Source organism: Cebus imitator, unplaced genomic scaffold, assembly GCF_001604975.1.
Source record: "Cebus imitator isolate Cc_AM_T3 unplaced genomic scaffold, Cebus_imitator-1.0 Scaffold217, whole genome shotgun sequence".
Lineage (NCBI taxonomy): Eukaryota > Metazoa > Chordata > Mammalia > Primates > Cebidae > Cebus > Cebus imitator.
In genome coordinates this window covers 2,976,693-2,989,138 of record NW_016107532.1, presented here as the reverse complement: position 1 = coordinate 2,989,138, position 12,446 = coordinate 2,976,693, and the positions used below count along the sequence as shown (strand labels likewise).

The window sequence follows — 12,446 nt, the reverse complement described above, 5'->3', positions numbered from 1 at the left end:
GCTTTACATGCAGCCATGGGGACAGGGAAGGGCATTTCAGGCAGAAGGAACAGCATGAATGAAGACTCCGGCATATTAGCACAATGACGAGAAAGGATGACGTGGCAGGAGGAGGGGAGCCCTCAGCCAGGTGAAGGCGGGGCCTCCTGGTGACACTGGGAATGTGACAGGATGGTCAGGGAGACTGACATGTGGAGGTCCCAGCTGGCAGTTCGGCAGCAATGAAAACATCACCCACTTGTTGGGGAAGAATGGGGGGTACAGTCATGTAGCACTTACTATGTGCCAGGCACTGTTCTAAGGCCCTTTCATAGTCCCAACAACCCTGACAGGAAGGTACCATTGTTAGCATTCCTAGGAAGGGAGGGGAAGGGAGATTAAGTGACTCGTCTAGTAAACGGTGAGCTGGGATGCTCCCAGACCCTGGCAGTGGGAATTCAGATCTGCCTCTCACATTGCAAGATGAACCCCAAGTGGCCATGAGTGCCACCTTGTGGCGATCCTTCCCATGTCTCTTCCTTCTGTAGACCCTCTCCCCACCAAGTCGCTGGGAAGGGTCTTTGCTTCCATATCCCCTCTCCTTCAAGGGGGGATGTGCCAGACCCCAGGTCTAAGGACTGAGGAAGCCTGCCTGCCCTCAGCCAGCCTCTTTGGTTGAGTAGATGGGATATGGTACCGTCAGGTTCCAGTTGTGCCTCCTCTTACCCCAAAGGCCATCTGAGTGGTGGGGGAACAGGAAGCTGGGGCTCACTCTGACCCCCACTGCCTCCTCCATGCCACCCCCCAGGCTGACCCCAGCCCACAGCAGGAAGGCCCTGAGGAATTCCCGCATCGTCAGCCAGAAGGACGACGTCCATGTCTGCATTATGTGCCTACGAGCCATCATGAACTACCAGGTTGGCTGGGGGACATGGGACTGGGGGACTAGGGATCCCAGCCGGTCCCCACCGGGGGCTACACAAGCTGCCAAGGTGCTGGGATCCACTGTCCTTTTACCCTCTGCCACGCTGGGGATCTTGGGCATCTGAGCTGTTGGCTTGGGCTTTTAAGGCTGATGAGTCTTGAGGGGAAGCCCCTGTTTTTGCTGCATCTGTCAGGTTCTCTGAGTACCTCTGCCCATGGCTGGGGCGTGGAGGAGCCTCACATAGGGACTGGGCATGCCTACCAAGAAGGGCTGGACAGAGGGCCAGGGGAGAGCAACCTCGGGGTTGATTCATTTGGAGGGCTGATTGGTGAAGCTGGGTCCTCCTTCACTCAGCCAGGCTTTAAGCCAGCCTCACGGTGTCCAAGGTGCCTGACACTGGCTTTTGGAAACACAAAGTATTTAAAAAGGGCCAGGTGTGGTGGCTCATGCCTGTAATCCCAGCACTTTGGGAGGATGAAGTGGGAGGATTGCTTGAACCCAGGAATTCGAGATTAGCCTGGGCAACATATCAAGACCCCGTCTCTATGAAAATTTAAAAAAATAGTCCAGGCGTGGTGGCTCATGCCTATAATCCCAGCACTTTGGGAGGCCAAAGCAAATGGATCACCTGAGGTCAAGAGTTTGAGACCAGCCTGGCCAACATGGTGAAATCCTGTCTCTACTAAAACATACAAAAAGAGCTGGGTGCAGTGGCAGGTACCTATAACCCCAGCTACTGGGGAGTTCTGAGGCAGGAGAATCGCTTGAACCTGGGAGGCGGAGGTAGCAGTGAGCTGAGATTGCGCCATTGCACTCTGGCCTGGGAGACACAGCAAGACTCCGTCTCAAAACAAACAAATAAAGGCAGGCCAGGCACAGTGGCTCATGCCTGTGATCCCAGCACTTTGGGAGGCTGAGGCAGGCAGATTGCCTGAAGTCAGGAATTTGAGACCAGCCCGGCCTATATGGTGAAAGCCTGTCTCTACTGAAAAAAACAAATACCAAAAAAAATTAGTTGGGTGTGGTAGCAGGCGCCTGTAATCCCGGCTGCACAGGAAGCTGAGGCAGGAGAATCACTTGAACCCAGGAGGCAGAGGTTGCCGTGAGCTGAGATGGCGCCACTGCGCTCCAGCCTGGGTGACAGAGAAAGATTCCATCTCAAAAAAAAAAAAAAAAAAAAGGCCAGGTTTTGGAGGCCACAGAAGTTGTGGTTTAATATGAAGAACATCCTAAACTCGAGGGCAGTTAAAAATCAGCGTGGCGCAGTGCCGATTCTGCTGGGGGTGCTGGAAGTCCCGGGGGGCCTTCCTGGAGGCACTGACCTCTGCTTTCTTCCCAGTCTGGTTTCAGCCTTGTCATGAACCACCCAGCCTGTGTCAATGAGATTGCTCTGAGCCTCAACAACAAGAACCCCAGGTGAGGTCCAGGCCCCGAACCTTTCTCCATATTTAGAGTCTTCTCCCACTCAGCCCCTTGCTTAAGGTCCCAGGGGCTCATTCCGCACCCCTTATGCTCCTCCTAGCCAGGCCTGTGCCCACCCTTGCTTCGGGTCCTGCCTGTTCTCAAGGGACAACATGCCCCTTCTCTCTCCAGAACCAAGGCTCTGGTGCTGGAGCTGCTGGCTGCTGTGTGCCTGGTGCGGGGGGGACACGACATCATCCTTGCCGCCTTTGACAACTTCAAGGAGGTACTGGAGTCCCTCACCCAAACATGCGCTTCCCCTACTGTTGCTTGGAGTCCTGTTGTTGGCAGTGGTGGCCTCTGCTGGAGGCAGCTGGGAACATTGGGTTGGCATTTGGGGAACGCAGAGGACAATCTGGGATGGGGAAGTTTTGAAAGGAAGGTGCAGGGTCAGGTAGGGGCACCACCTGGGTAGGGGTAGGGACAACTACAGGGACCTGCTGAACCTCTCACTCAGCCTTGCCGGATCCAAATGAGCCTTGGTCCACGCCTCTGGGAGCTGTGGACTCTGGCTAACAGGCTTACAAGGAGTAGATGTGTGGGATGTGATGCGTAAGACAGGGTGTCTTCATTCATTCCTTTAATGACTATTTACTGAGTGCCTACTATGTGTCAGGAACAGGGCACTGGGACACACCAGTGAACAAAGGAAACAGGACAGGGAAGGACAGAAATATTATAAATGAGCAAATGACACAGTGTGTTAGGAAATGATAAAGGCTGTGGGAAAATGCCAGCAATGTTGCAGCAGGAGGGGAACGGGTTGCAGGGTGGTCAGGGAAGGCCTCACTGAGCCGGTGAGATTTGAGCAAAGCTGGGAAGGAAGCAGGGGACTTGGCATGGGAGTGAGAGCATGCCAGGCAGTTGGAACAGCAAGTGCAAAGGGCCTGGGGTGCGACTGTGCCAGGATGCCAGTGTGGCCAGAGTGGAAAAGTTCAGGCGGGGTGTGAGGTTGAGAGGGAGTGGAAGTTTTGAGCAGAAGAGTGACATGGCCCAACTTAGAATGAACTGGAGAGGAGCTTGTTGAAGCACAGGCATGGCAGCAGGAGGTAGGTTAGGGCATGTGTCACTGGGCCTCAGCGGAGCCATTCTCCTTACCCAGGTGTGCGGGGAGCAGCACCGCTTTGAAAAGCTGATGGAATATTTCCGGAATGAGGACAGCAACATTGACTTCATGGTGAGCTCAGGAGCCCAGCAGCCCGAGGCCTGGGCCAGGCCTTCTTGGGTGCAGGGAGCAGCTAGGGTCCTGGGTGCTAGACACTGGGCTCTGCCCCAGCAAAGCCATAAGAACTGAGTGCTCAATGGGGGAAGGGTGGATGCTTCAGGGGGCTGGACTCGGGGGACATGGAGGTAAAATACTGGGCAGGCCAGAGCAGGGAGTGGGTGGAGTGAGAACTGTGGAGAAGGATGGAGGCTTGGAGTAAGTGGAGGTGACAGGCACTGAGCACCCCCCACCTAGAGGATCACAGCTGTGCCGCGTCCCTGCCCCCAGGTGGCCTGCATGCAGTTCATCAATATCGTGGTACACTCGGTGGAGAACATGAACTTCCGCGTCTTCCTGCAATATGAGTTCACCCACTTGGGCCTGGACCTGTACTTGGAGGTGAGCCCTGTACTACCCCCAGACTTAATCAGCTGCCCACCACAGAGTACAGCTGAGTGGTTAGCAGCATGGGTGCTGGGGTCAGCCAGGCCTGGGTTTAAATCCTGGCTCTGCCATTTTCTGCCGTGTGACCTTGGATAGGTCTCTTTCTCTCTCTCAGTGTCAGTTTTGTCATCTGTCGAATAGGAGAATCATAGACGATAATCTCGACTCTAAATGCATAAACCAGTGCCTGGCACATACCAGGCCCTCAGTGTACGGAGCTGTTTTTGCAGGCACTGGCACAGGTCAAGGTGGCCCAGGGTCTGGCTATGGGAGCACCAGCCTCAGACAGGTGCTCTGACTCCAGCACGTAACAGGGAACCCAGGGATACAGGGTGGAAGCAGGAGTTGGCTCATGCTGGATGGGCTCAGGACGTGGAGAAGGTCCCTGCCCTGGGGAAGGTGGGCAGAGCAGCTCGGTGCTTCCTGGCCCAGCCTGAGCAGAGAAGCTGCAGCTCCTTCCCTGCTTCCTTTGGGAGGTTTCCTGGAGGAGGGGCTTGTAGCATATTGACATGTGCTACAACATGGGTGAGCCTTGAAAACGTGCTAAGTGAAAGAAGCCAGACACAAAAGGTCACATACTCTATTATTATGGATTTTTCTTCTTCTTTTTTTGTGAGACAGAGTCTCGCTCTGTCACCCAGGCTGGAGTGCAGTGGCACGATCTTGGCTCACTGCAACCTCTGCCTCCCGAGTAGCTGGGATAACAGGTGCCTGCCACCACACCCAGTTAATTTTTGTATTTTTAGTAGAGACGGGGTTTCACCATGTTAGCCAGGCTGGTCTTGAACTCCTGACATCAGGTGATCCGCCTGCCTCAGCCTCTCACAGTGCTGGGATTACAGGCATGAGCTACCTTGCCTGGCTATCTATGATTGGTTTATATGAAACGGGTAAATCCATAAAGATAGAAAGTATATTAGTGGTTGCCAACGACTGGGGGAGGAGAGAATGGCGAGTGATGGCTGATGCCTGTAGGGTTTCTTTTTGGGCTGATGAAAATGTTCTGGAATTAGTTAATGGTGATGGTTGCACAACCTTGTGGCTATACTAAGAATGACTGAATTGTATACTTTAAAATAAATTTTATGATATGTGAACTGTATCTTAAAAAATGAAGAAAAAGTAGGCTAGGGCTCAGGTCCCTTCCTCTGGGTGGTAGTGGTGGGGGGAGCTTGGAAACATCCCCCCGCACACATACCTGGCCTCACCCTGCTCCTTCCATCTGGGGACAGAGGCTTCGGCTCACCGAGAGCGACAAGTTGCAGGTGCAGATCCAGGCGTACCTGGACAATGTTTTTGATGTGGGAGCGCTGCTGGAGGACACGGAGACCAAGAACGCTGTGCTGGAGCACATGGAGGAGCTGCAGGAGCAGGTGGCGCTGGTGAGAGCTGGTCCGGACCCCCGACCCCACATCATAGGCCCACAGGGCACTCGGGCCACAGGGCCACGCGGGCATGGGCATTGGGCACTGGGCAGCAGGCACTGTTCTAGCTGTGCATTGGAGGTGCTGGCTGCCTGATCTCAGAGCCTGGCCTGCATCCAAAGCCTGAATCTGTTGGGTGTCTTTCTCAATAAGTGTGCGTGAACGTCCTCGCTGCGCTGGATGTGGGAGGACGGCAGGCCCCTCCTCTACCCAGGCTCAGACCCCAGGTGAACTGAACTGGGGCCCCTCCCAGCTCAGTCTCCTCCTCCCGCATCACTGGTGCCTTGGTTTCCCCTCCTTATTTGCTTGGGCTCGAGTGCCAGGCTCGGCCCACCCTTGGCACCTGGGCTGAGCGGATCTGGGAGCCTCCCCCAGTCTTCCAGGCAGGCATGCCTGATGCCGCCCCCTCACCGGCGGTGCCAGTGCCGGGCTGCGGGTCGGAGCTCACCATGTGCCGGTGCTACAGCTGACAGAGCGGCTTCGGGACGCGGAGAACGAATCCATGGCCAAAATTGCGGAACTGGAAAAACAGCTAAGCCAGGCGCGCAAGGAGTTGGAGACCCTGCGGGTGAGGCTGGGAGGTGAGGGGTGGGCCGGGCTCCCAAGAATAGGCCAGTTGCGTCTGCTAGGCTTGACATCTCCCTCCTCCCCGGGAAGAGGATGGGGGCTCGGTGCCAAGGAGCCTGCTGGTGGGCACTGACCGCTCCTGTGGGGCTCGCAGGAGCGCTTCAGCGAAGCGACCGCCATGGGCGCCTCCAGGCGTCCGCCTGAGCCTGAGAAAGTGCCTCCCGCTGCCCTGACGCGGCCCTCGGCCCTGGAGCTGAAGGTGGAGGAACTGGAGGAGAAGGGGTTAATCCGTATCCTGCGGGGGCCCGGGGATGCTATCTCCATCGAGATCCTTCCCGTCGCTGTGGCAACTCCGAGCGGCGGTGATGCTTCGACTCCGGGGGTGCCCACCGGCTCCCCCAGCCCAGGTGCACAGGAGCTTCAGGCTGCCGGGGATGCAGGGCAGGGTCTGGAGGGGAGCCCGGGGGCATCTGTGGCGGGCAGAGTTGGGCGAGGGAGGTTTGGATTGTAGGTTTGGCTCAGGGAGGAGCGCATGCGTAGAGAGGGGACGCGGAGAGGAGCCCACCCAAGCCCGGGAGCTGACTTGCGTCTCCCCCCCGACACCCCCCCCAACCCCGCTCCGCCCTCGCCGGCTCAGATTTCGCACCTGCCGCAGAGCCGGCTCCTGGAGCAGCGCCGCCGCCGCCGCCCCCACTGCCCGGCTTCCCCTCCCCGCAGGAAGCCCCGCCCCCGGCACCCCCACAGGCCCCGCCCCTCCCAGGCAGCCCAGAGCCCCCGCCAGCGCCACCGCTGCCGGGAGACCTGCCGCCCCCACCCCCACCACCGCCACCACCTCCTGGCACTGATGGGCCGGTGCCACCGCCGCCGCCGCCTCCGGGAGGTCCCTCTGATGCCTTAGGAGGACCAGGCTCAGAGTTGGGCCCAGGTGAGTGGAGTGGACCACCGTGGGCCCGGTGCTGGGGGGAGAAGGAGGAAAGGACCTGGGCCTGAGTGTCCTCCAGGGTCCTCTGTCTGGGGGCCTCTTGCTGCCTCCTGCTTGCCCCATCAGCTCTCCCTGGGCTCAGGTTCCCCCCCCTCCGCCCGTACCCCCAGCGCTCACCACTCCCCCCACCCCCCCCAACCCCCACCCCCACCTCCCATCTCAGGACTGAAGGCCAAGAAGCCCATCCAGACCAAGTTCCGAATGCCACTCTTGAACTGGGTGGCGCTGAAGCCCAGCCAGATCACGGGCACTGTCTTCACAGAGCTCAACGATGAGAAGGTGCTGCAGGTGAGTGGCCCTGCCTGGCTCAGAATGTCGGCACTGGAGGAAGAGGGGACTTGCCTGGATCATGCCGGGCACTGGGGGTGGTCATTTCCTCCATGCCATTTCACAGATGAGGAGGTGGAGGCACAGGGATAGGCATGAAGCCAGACTGACTGGTACCTCTAACAGGCAGAATCCTGCCTGCCCATGCCTTTTCGTCCTCCATGCAGGCACCCCACACCTGCCTCCTTCTGCCTCCAGGCCTCCTTCCTTCCGCTTTCCCACAGACAACTAAGGCTTCAGCCCCACTGATTCCACTTCCAGTTTTCGAAAATGATGTGTTGTCTTGCCTCCAGACCATTGTTGCCCTTGTTCTATCTGTTCCCTCTGCCTGGAATGTCCTTTTCTTCCCCTTTTGACCACTGGCCAGTTCAGCTCTTCCTTTGGCTCTCATGGCGCCAAGTCTGGGTCTCGGGGTTGGGCAGCCCTCCTCCTCCAGGCTCCCTGGGCTTCCCATCAGGGCTTGTGGTCAGGCTGCATTACTGGTTCTTTGCTGGTGGCCTGGTCAGGGCCAGATGGATGGGTGGCTCCAGCACCGTGCTCAGCCATGAGAGTGCCAGCCCTCAGCCCCACCCAGCTCCACCTCCACACCCTGTACCCTCAGGAGCTGGACATGAGTGACTTTGAGGAACAGTTCAAGACCAAGTCCCAAGGCCCCAGCCTGGACATCAGTGCTCTCAAGAGTAAGGCGGCCCAGAAGGCCCCCAGCAAGGCGACACTCATTGAGGCCAACCGGGCCAAGAACTTGGCCATCACACTGCGGAAGGGCAACCTGGGGGCCGAGCGCATCTGCCAGGCCATTGAGGCGTGAGTGTCCCTGCCCTGGGCTTCGGGCAGCCCAGCCCCTCTGCTAGGGAGGGTTGTCAGGCAGATCCTAGTAAAAGCCTCAGTGATGAGCTCTTTCATCAAGCTTCATTCCAACCCTGGTCCAGGAACCTTGTCCCCATTTTAAGGTGGAGAAAACTGAGTCCATGCCTACATTAGGACATCCCACTTCCTGCCTCTTTGCCTAGCTGTGAGGACCCAGGCTGTGGGATTTACACTGATGTACGATGGCAACCCTGGCTTTGCAGCTCCTAGTTTCTCTGCATTCCTACCTCTTGCTCTCTGAAGCTGTTGGCAAATAGAAAATACTGAAATTCATTTATTCAATCAAGGCAGGGGTAGCCCTGCTCCCAGGGACCGGTGGGTATGGGTGATGCCCACTCTCCCCTCCCCTTCCTCCCACAGGTATGACCTACAGGCTCTGGGCCTGGACTTCCTGGAGCTGTTGATGCGCTTCCTGCCTACGGAGTATGAGCGCAGCCTCATTGCCCGCTTTGAGCAGGAGAAGCGGCCCGTGGAGGAGCTGTCAGAGGAGGACCGCTTCATGCTGCACTTCAGCCGCATCCCGCGCCTGTCGGAGCGCATGACCACACTCACCTTCCTGGGCAACTTCCCGGACACAGCCCAGCTGCTCATGCCGGTGTGGGCGGAGCGGGCAGGGTGGTGTGGCCTGGGTGGGGATGGGCAGGAGGCAGCTCCCAGCCCGGGCTGCAGCGGGGAACCTGGGAGTACTTGAGCCTCCAGATGGAGGAGGCACCAGCTGACCTTACCTCCCCCATCCCACCCCCAGCAACTGAATGCCATCATTGCAGCCTCAATGTCCATCAAGTCCTCTGACAAACTCCGCCAGATCCTGGAGGTGAGGGGCCAGGAGGTGGGACCCACTCTTGCCTGTTCTGGATAGTGTGAGAGGGAGACCCAGGCCCTGCCTACCTGCAGTGCAACCAAGATAACGTTCCCACTTCTCATGAACATGCTGAGAAGGACAAATCTAAGGTGGGCGGTGAATGGGAATGGCCACAGCAGCCGTGTCTGTAGCAGCTCATCTGGGACCCTGCCGAAGGGCTCAGCCCCCTTTAGGCTTGCTCTGTAAGTAGCAGAGCAAGCTCACCTGCTCAGTGGAGGGCCCAGGAGCCAGTAGAAATGGCTGGTGGAAAGGCAGTGACCACACAGCCTAGGAGGGGATGCTGGCACAACAAGTTTTGGGTCAGACTAGTGGAGGACAAAATGGGGTGTGCCCATGGTGCTAACCGTGCACATGTGTGAGACCTGTGTGTATACACATGCACATGTGATGTGGCTCTGAGGGGCCTGTTCAGGAGTACAGTGGGGGCTGAGGGTGTGGGGCCTGCTCCTTGCCACCTTTTCTCCTCCTTGTGTGATATACTCAAGTGGTGTTCGCAGCCCTGGCACCCTGCTGAGCCTCTCCCCTGCCTCTCCCAGATCGTCCTGGCCTTTGGCAACTACATGAACAGTGGCAAGCGTGGGGCAGCCTATGGCTTCCGACTCCAGAGCCTGGATGCGGTGAGGAGGGGTCCCCAACCTGGGGGCTGGGGCAGGGGACTGGCTGGTGGCCTGTGGCTTATAACAGGTCCTTGTGCAGCTGTTGGAGATGAAGTCGACTGACCGCAAGCAGACGCTGCTGCACTACCTGGTGAAGGTCATTGCTGAGAAGTACCCGCAGCTCACAGGCTTCCACAGCGACCTGCACTTCCTGGACAAGGCGGGCTCAGGTGGGGGCACACAGGTCCCTGGGTGCGGAGAGGGCTGTTGGCTGGGGTCGGTTGGGAGAAAGCTAGGGGGCTTTAAATTGGTCGGGGGGCTGCCTCTCTGATTCACTGACCTGATACCGCCTCATCCCTGGCCTAGTGTCCCTGGACAGTGTTCTGGCGGATGTGCGCTCTCTGCAGCGAGGCCTAGAGTTGACACAGAGGGAGTTTGTGCGGCAGGATGACTGTGTGGTGCTCAAGGAGTTCTTGAGGGCCAACTCACCCACCATGGACAAGCTGCTGGCAGACAGCAAGACAGCTCAGGTGCACCAGGGCTGGCCTCTCCTGGAGGTGGGGGATGTAGAAACACTAGGTGGCCCAGCCTGGAGGGGTGTGGCTATTGCTGGGACCCCTTGGGGGACTGCAGCAGGAACAAGGGGCTACCCTGCCTGGGAGCTGGGATCAGATGGTCAGTGTCCTAAGGGGTACAGGCTGCAAGAGTCTCTGCTGGGGGACTGACAGGCTGTGCCCACAGGAGGCCTATGATTCCGTGGTGGAGTACTTTGGAGAGAACCCCAAGACCACATCCCCGGGCCTGTTCTTCTCCCTCTTCAGCCGCTTCATTAAGGCCTATAAGGTATTCGGGTCTGGGGCAGGCTGGGAGCCCTGTAGGGCACTGAAGCCTTTCCGATGGACAGTGAAGTGGTGGGGCTGCTTCTGTTTAGGGGGTGGGTAGGGCAGTAGGGAAGGCTACCCTCATGGAGACTGCCTCGGCCCGCAGAAAGCTGAGCAGGAGGTGGAACAGTGGAAGAAAGAAGCTGCCGCCCAGGAGGCAGGCGCTGACACCCCTGGCAAAGGGGAGCCCTCAGCACCCAAGGTAGGCAGCTGCTCCTGGCCTAGGTACTGGGCTGCAGAGACACATGGCATCGTATCACCCTCTGGTGCCACCCTCACACCCTCACTGTTACAGACAGACCCTGCCCCAGGAGCCTGGGATGGGAAAGGGTTCCTTCTGCTCAAGGCAGCTGTCCTTGCTGTGGGGGACCAGGTAGATATTCCAGGGTTTTGGTGGTGTGGGGGCATCCTGGAGCTGGAGGTATAAATTCCCCCTAGTCACCGCCCAAGGCCCGGCGGCCACAGATGGACCTCATCTCTGAGCTGAAACGGAAGCAGCAGAAGGAGCCACTCATTTATGAGAGTGACCGTGACGGGGCCATTGAAGACATCATCACAGGTAAAAGGGCTTGGCCAGGCCTTGGTCTTATCCTCAGTCTGTCCTATGCTGTCTTCTGACCCAATCCCCTACCTTCTGTGGGACTGGCTGCCACACTGCCTCTTGCTACTTTTTCTTTCCTTTTTCCTTTCTCTCCTCCCCTTCACCTGCCTCCCATCCCCTGCCCTGCCCCGCCCCCGCTCAGTGATCAAGACGGTGCCCTTCACGGCCCGCACCGGCAAGCGGACATCCCGGCTCCTCTGTGAGGCCAGCCTGGGAGAAGAGATGCCCCTCTAGCCCCTCAGGTATCCAGATGACCTGGCCTCTGATCCCATGCAGCCCCCGGGACCCTTGAGGGAGCTGAGGCATGCTGCCTTCTCCTGGGCCAGTGCATGGCTGGGATGTGTTTTGGCGGGGGGGCGGGCCGGGCTCTGGCAAACATAAACAGTACTCCTCCATGTGCACACAATCTGAGTCCTTAGGAGGCTGAGCTTGTTGCCCTGGCGCGATGCTCCCAGCTCAGGGCAGACTCCTGAAGGGTAAATGTGTCTCCTTTGGCTGCCAGATCTGCGGAACCAGCCCTACATCCGCACAGACACAGGCCGCCGCAGTGCCCGCCGGCGTCCCCCGGGCCCTCCGCTGCAGGTCACCTCCGACCTCTCGCTGTAGCCGCTATTTCTGCAGGTGGATTCTGCAGGGGTGTGGGGCGGTGGACAGGCTGAGGCTCAAGGAAGGTGGTCCTCAGCTCGGCTGGCCGGGCAGCCCCTCCTTCGCTGTGGCCCGCCTCAAATGGGCTGGTGCATCCTCCTCTGGCCACAGAGGGCAGCATCGCCCGCTCCTCCTCCCAAATGCTGCTTGCAGCACTCATCCCAAAGCCCCCTCCAAATAGCCATACTTAGCCTCAGCGGGAGCCTGGCCTGTAACTTATAAAGTGCACCTCGCCCCCTCAAGCCCCAGCCCCGAGGATCGTCCATGGACCTTATTTTTATACGAGATTAATAAAGATGTTTGCAAAAGATCAGCGTCGGCTCCGTGCCTGCCGCAGCCACCCGCAGCCTGTTTCGCTCAGCAAACGCTTTACTCGTGCAAGCTCTTCTTGGCAGGCCTCTGCAAACCAGCGGGCGCCGGGGAGAAGGGCTGCTTCTCCGGTGGAGTTGTCGGGGAGGGAGCCCCCTTCGAGGGGCGCGGAGGCTCAGGTGTCTGGCCCAGGATCCCCGCTGGAGGCCGAAGGGGGCGAGCGCAGGGGCGAGCGGGCAGCTGACATTAGACCCGCCGTGCCAACCCCGCAGCAGTTCTTCCGGCTGCCCCGCACTGTGTGCGCCAGTTCTGCCTCCTACCTGGGCATCTGGTCCCTTTTCTTTTCGCTCTGCCCAGTACTTAGTGACGCCA

At 58.6% G+C, this 12,446-nt stretch overlaps 1 protein-coding gene across 7 annotated transcripts in view; it reads left to right on the top strand.

The window, feature by feature from the left end:
• FMNL1 (formin like 1) overlaps positions 1 to 12,075 on the top strand; it is a 27,187-nt gene extending 15,112 nt beyond the window's left edge. For 5 of the 7 annotated variants that reach the window (XM_037745998.1, XM_037745997.1, XM_037745996.1 and 2 more), the window contains 20 exons: positions 788 to 896; positions 2,244 to 2,320; positions 2,498 to 2,591; positions 3,468 to 3,542; positions 3,858 to 3,968; positions 5,246 to 5,395; positions 5,904 to 6,005; positions 6,159 to 6,411; positions 6,642 to 6,929; positions 7,150 to 7,274; positions 7,915 to 8,117; positions 8,541 to 8,775; positions 8,926 to 8,994; positions 9,579 to 9,659; positions 9,739 to 9,868; positions 10,005 to 10,168; positions 10,380 to 10,481; positions 10,626 to 10,721; positions 10,958 to 11,078; positions 11,623 to 12,075. In XM_037745998.1, the coding sequence (XP_037601926.1) occupies positions 788 to 896; positions 2,244 to 2,320; positions 2,498 to 2,591; positions 3,468 to 3,542; positions 3,858 to 3,968; positions 5,246 to 5,395; positions 5,904 to 6,005; positions 6,159 to 6,411; positions 6,642 to 6,929; positions 7,150 to 7,274; positions 7,915 to 8,117; positions 8,541 to 8,775; positions 8,926 to 8,994; positions 9,579 to 9,659; positions 9,739 to 9,868; positions 10,005 to 10,168; positions 10,380 to 10,481; positions 10,626 to 10,721; positions 10,958 to 11,078; positions 11,623 to 11,726 (2,689 nt within the window). In that variant the 3' untranslated portion in view covers positions 11,727 to 12,075. Of the gene's footprint in view, positions 1 to 787; positions 897 to 2,243; positions 2,321 to 2,497; positions 2,592 to 3,467; positions 3,543 to 3,857; positions 3,969 to 5,245; positions 5,396 to 5,903; positions 6,006 to 6,158; positions 6,412 to 6,641; positions 6,930 to 7,149; positions 7,275 to 7,914; positions 8,118 to 8,540; positions 8,776 to 8,925; positions 8,995 to 9,578; positions 9,660 to 9,738; positions 9,869 to 10,004; positions 10,169 to 10,379; positions 10,482 to 10,625; positions 10,722 to 10,957; positions 11,079 to 11,262; positions 11,363 to 11,622 lie in introns of all 7 variants that reach the window. The other 2 variants (XM_017549314.2, XM_017549315.2) reach the window with 2 other exon arrangements.
• Positions 12,076 to 12,446: the final 371 nt, after the last annotated feature.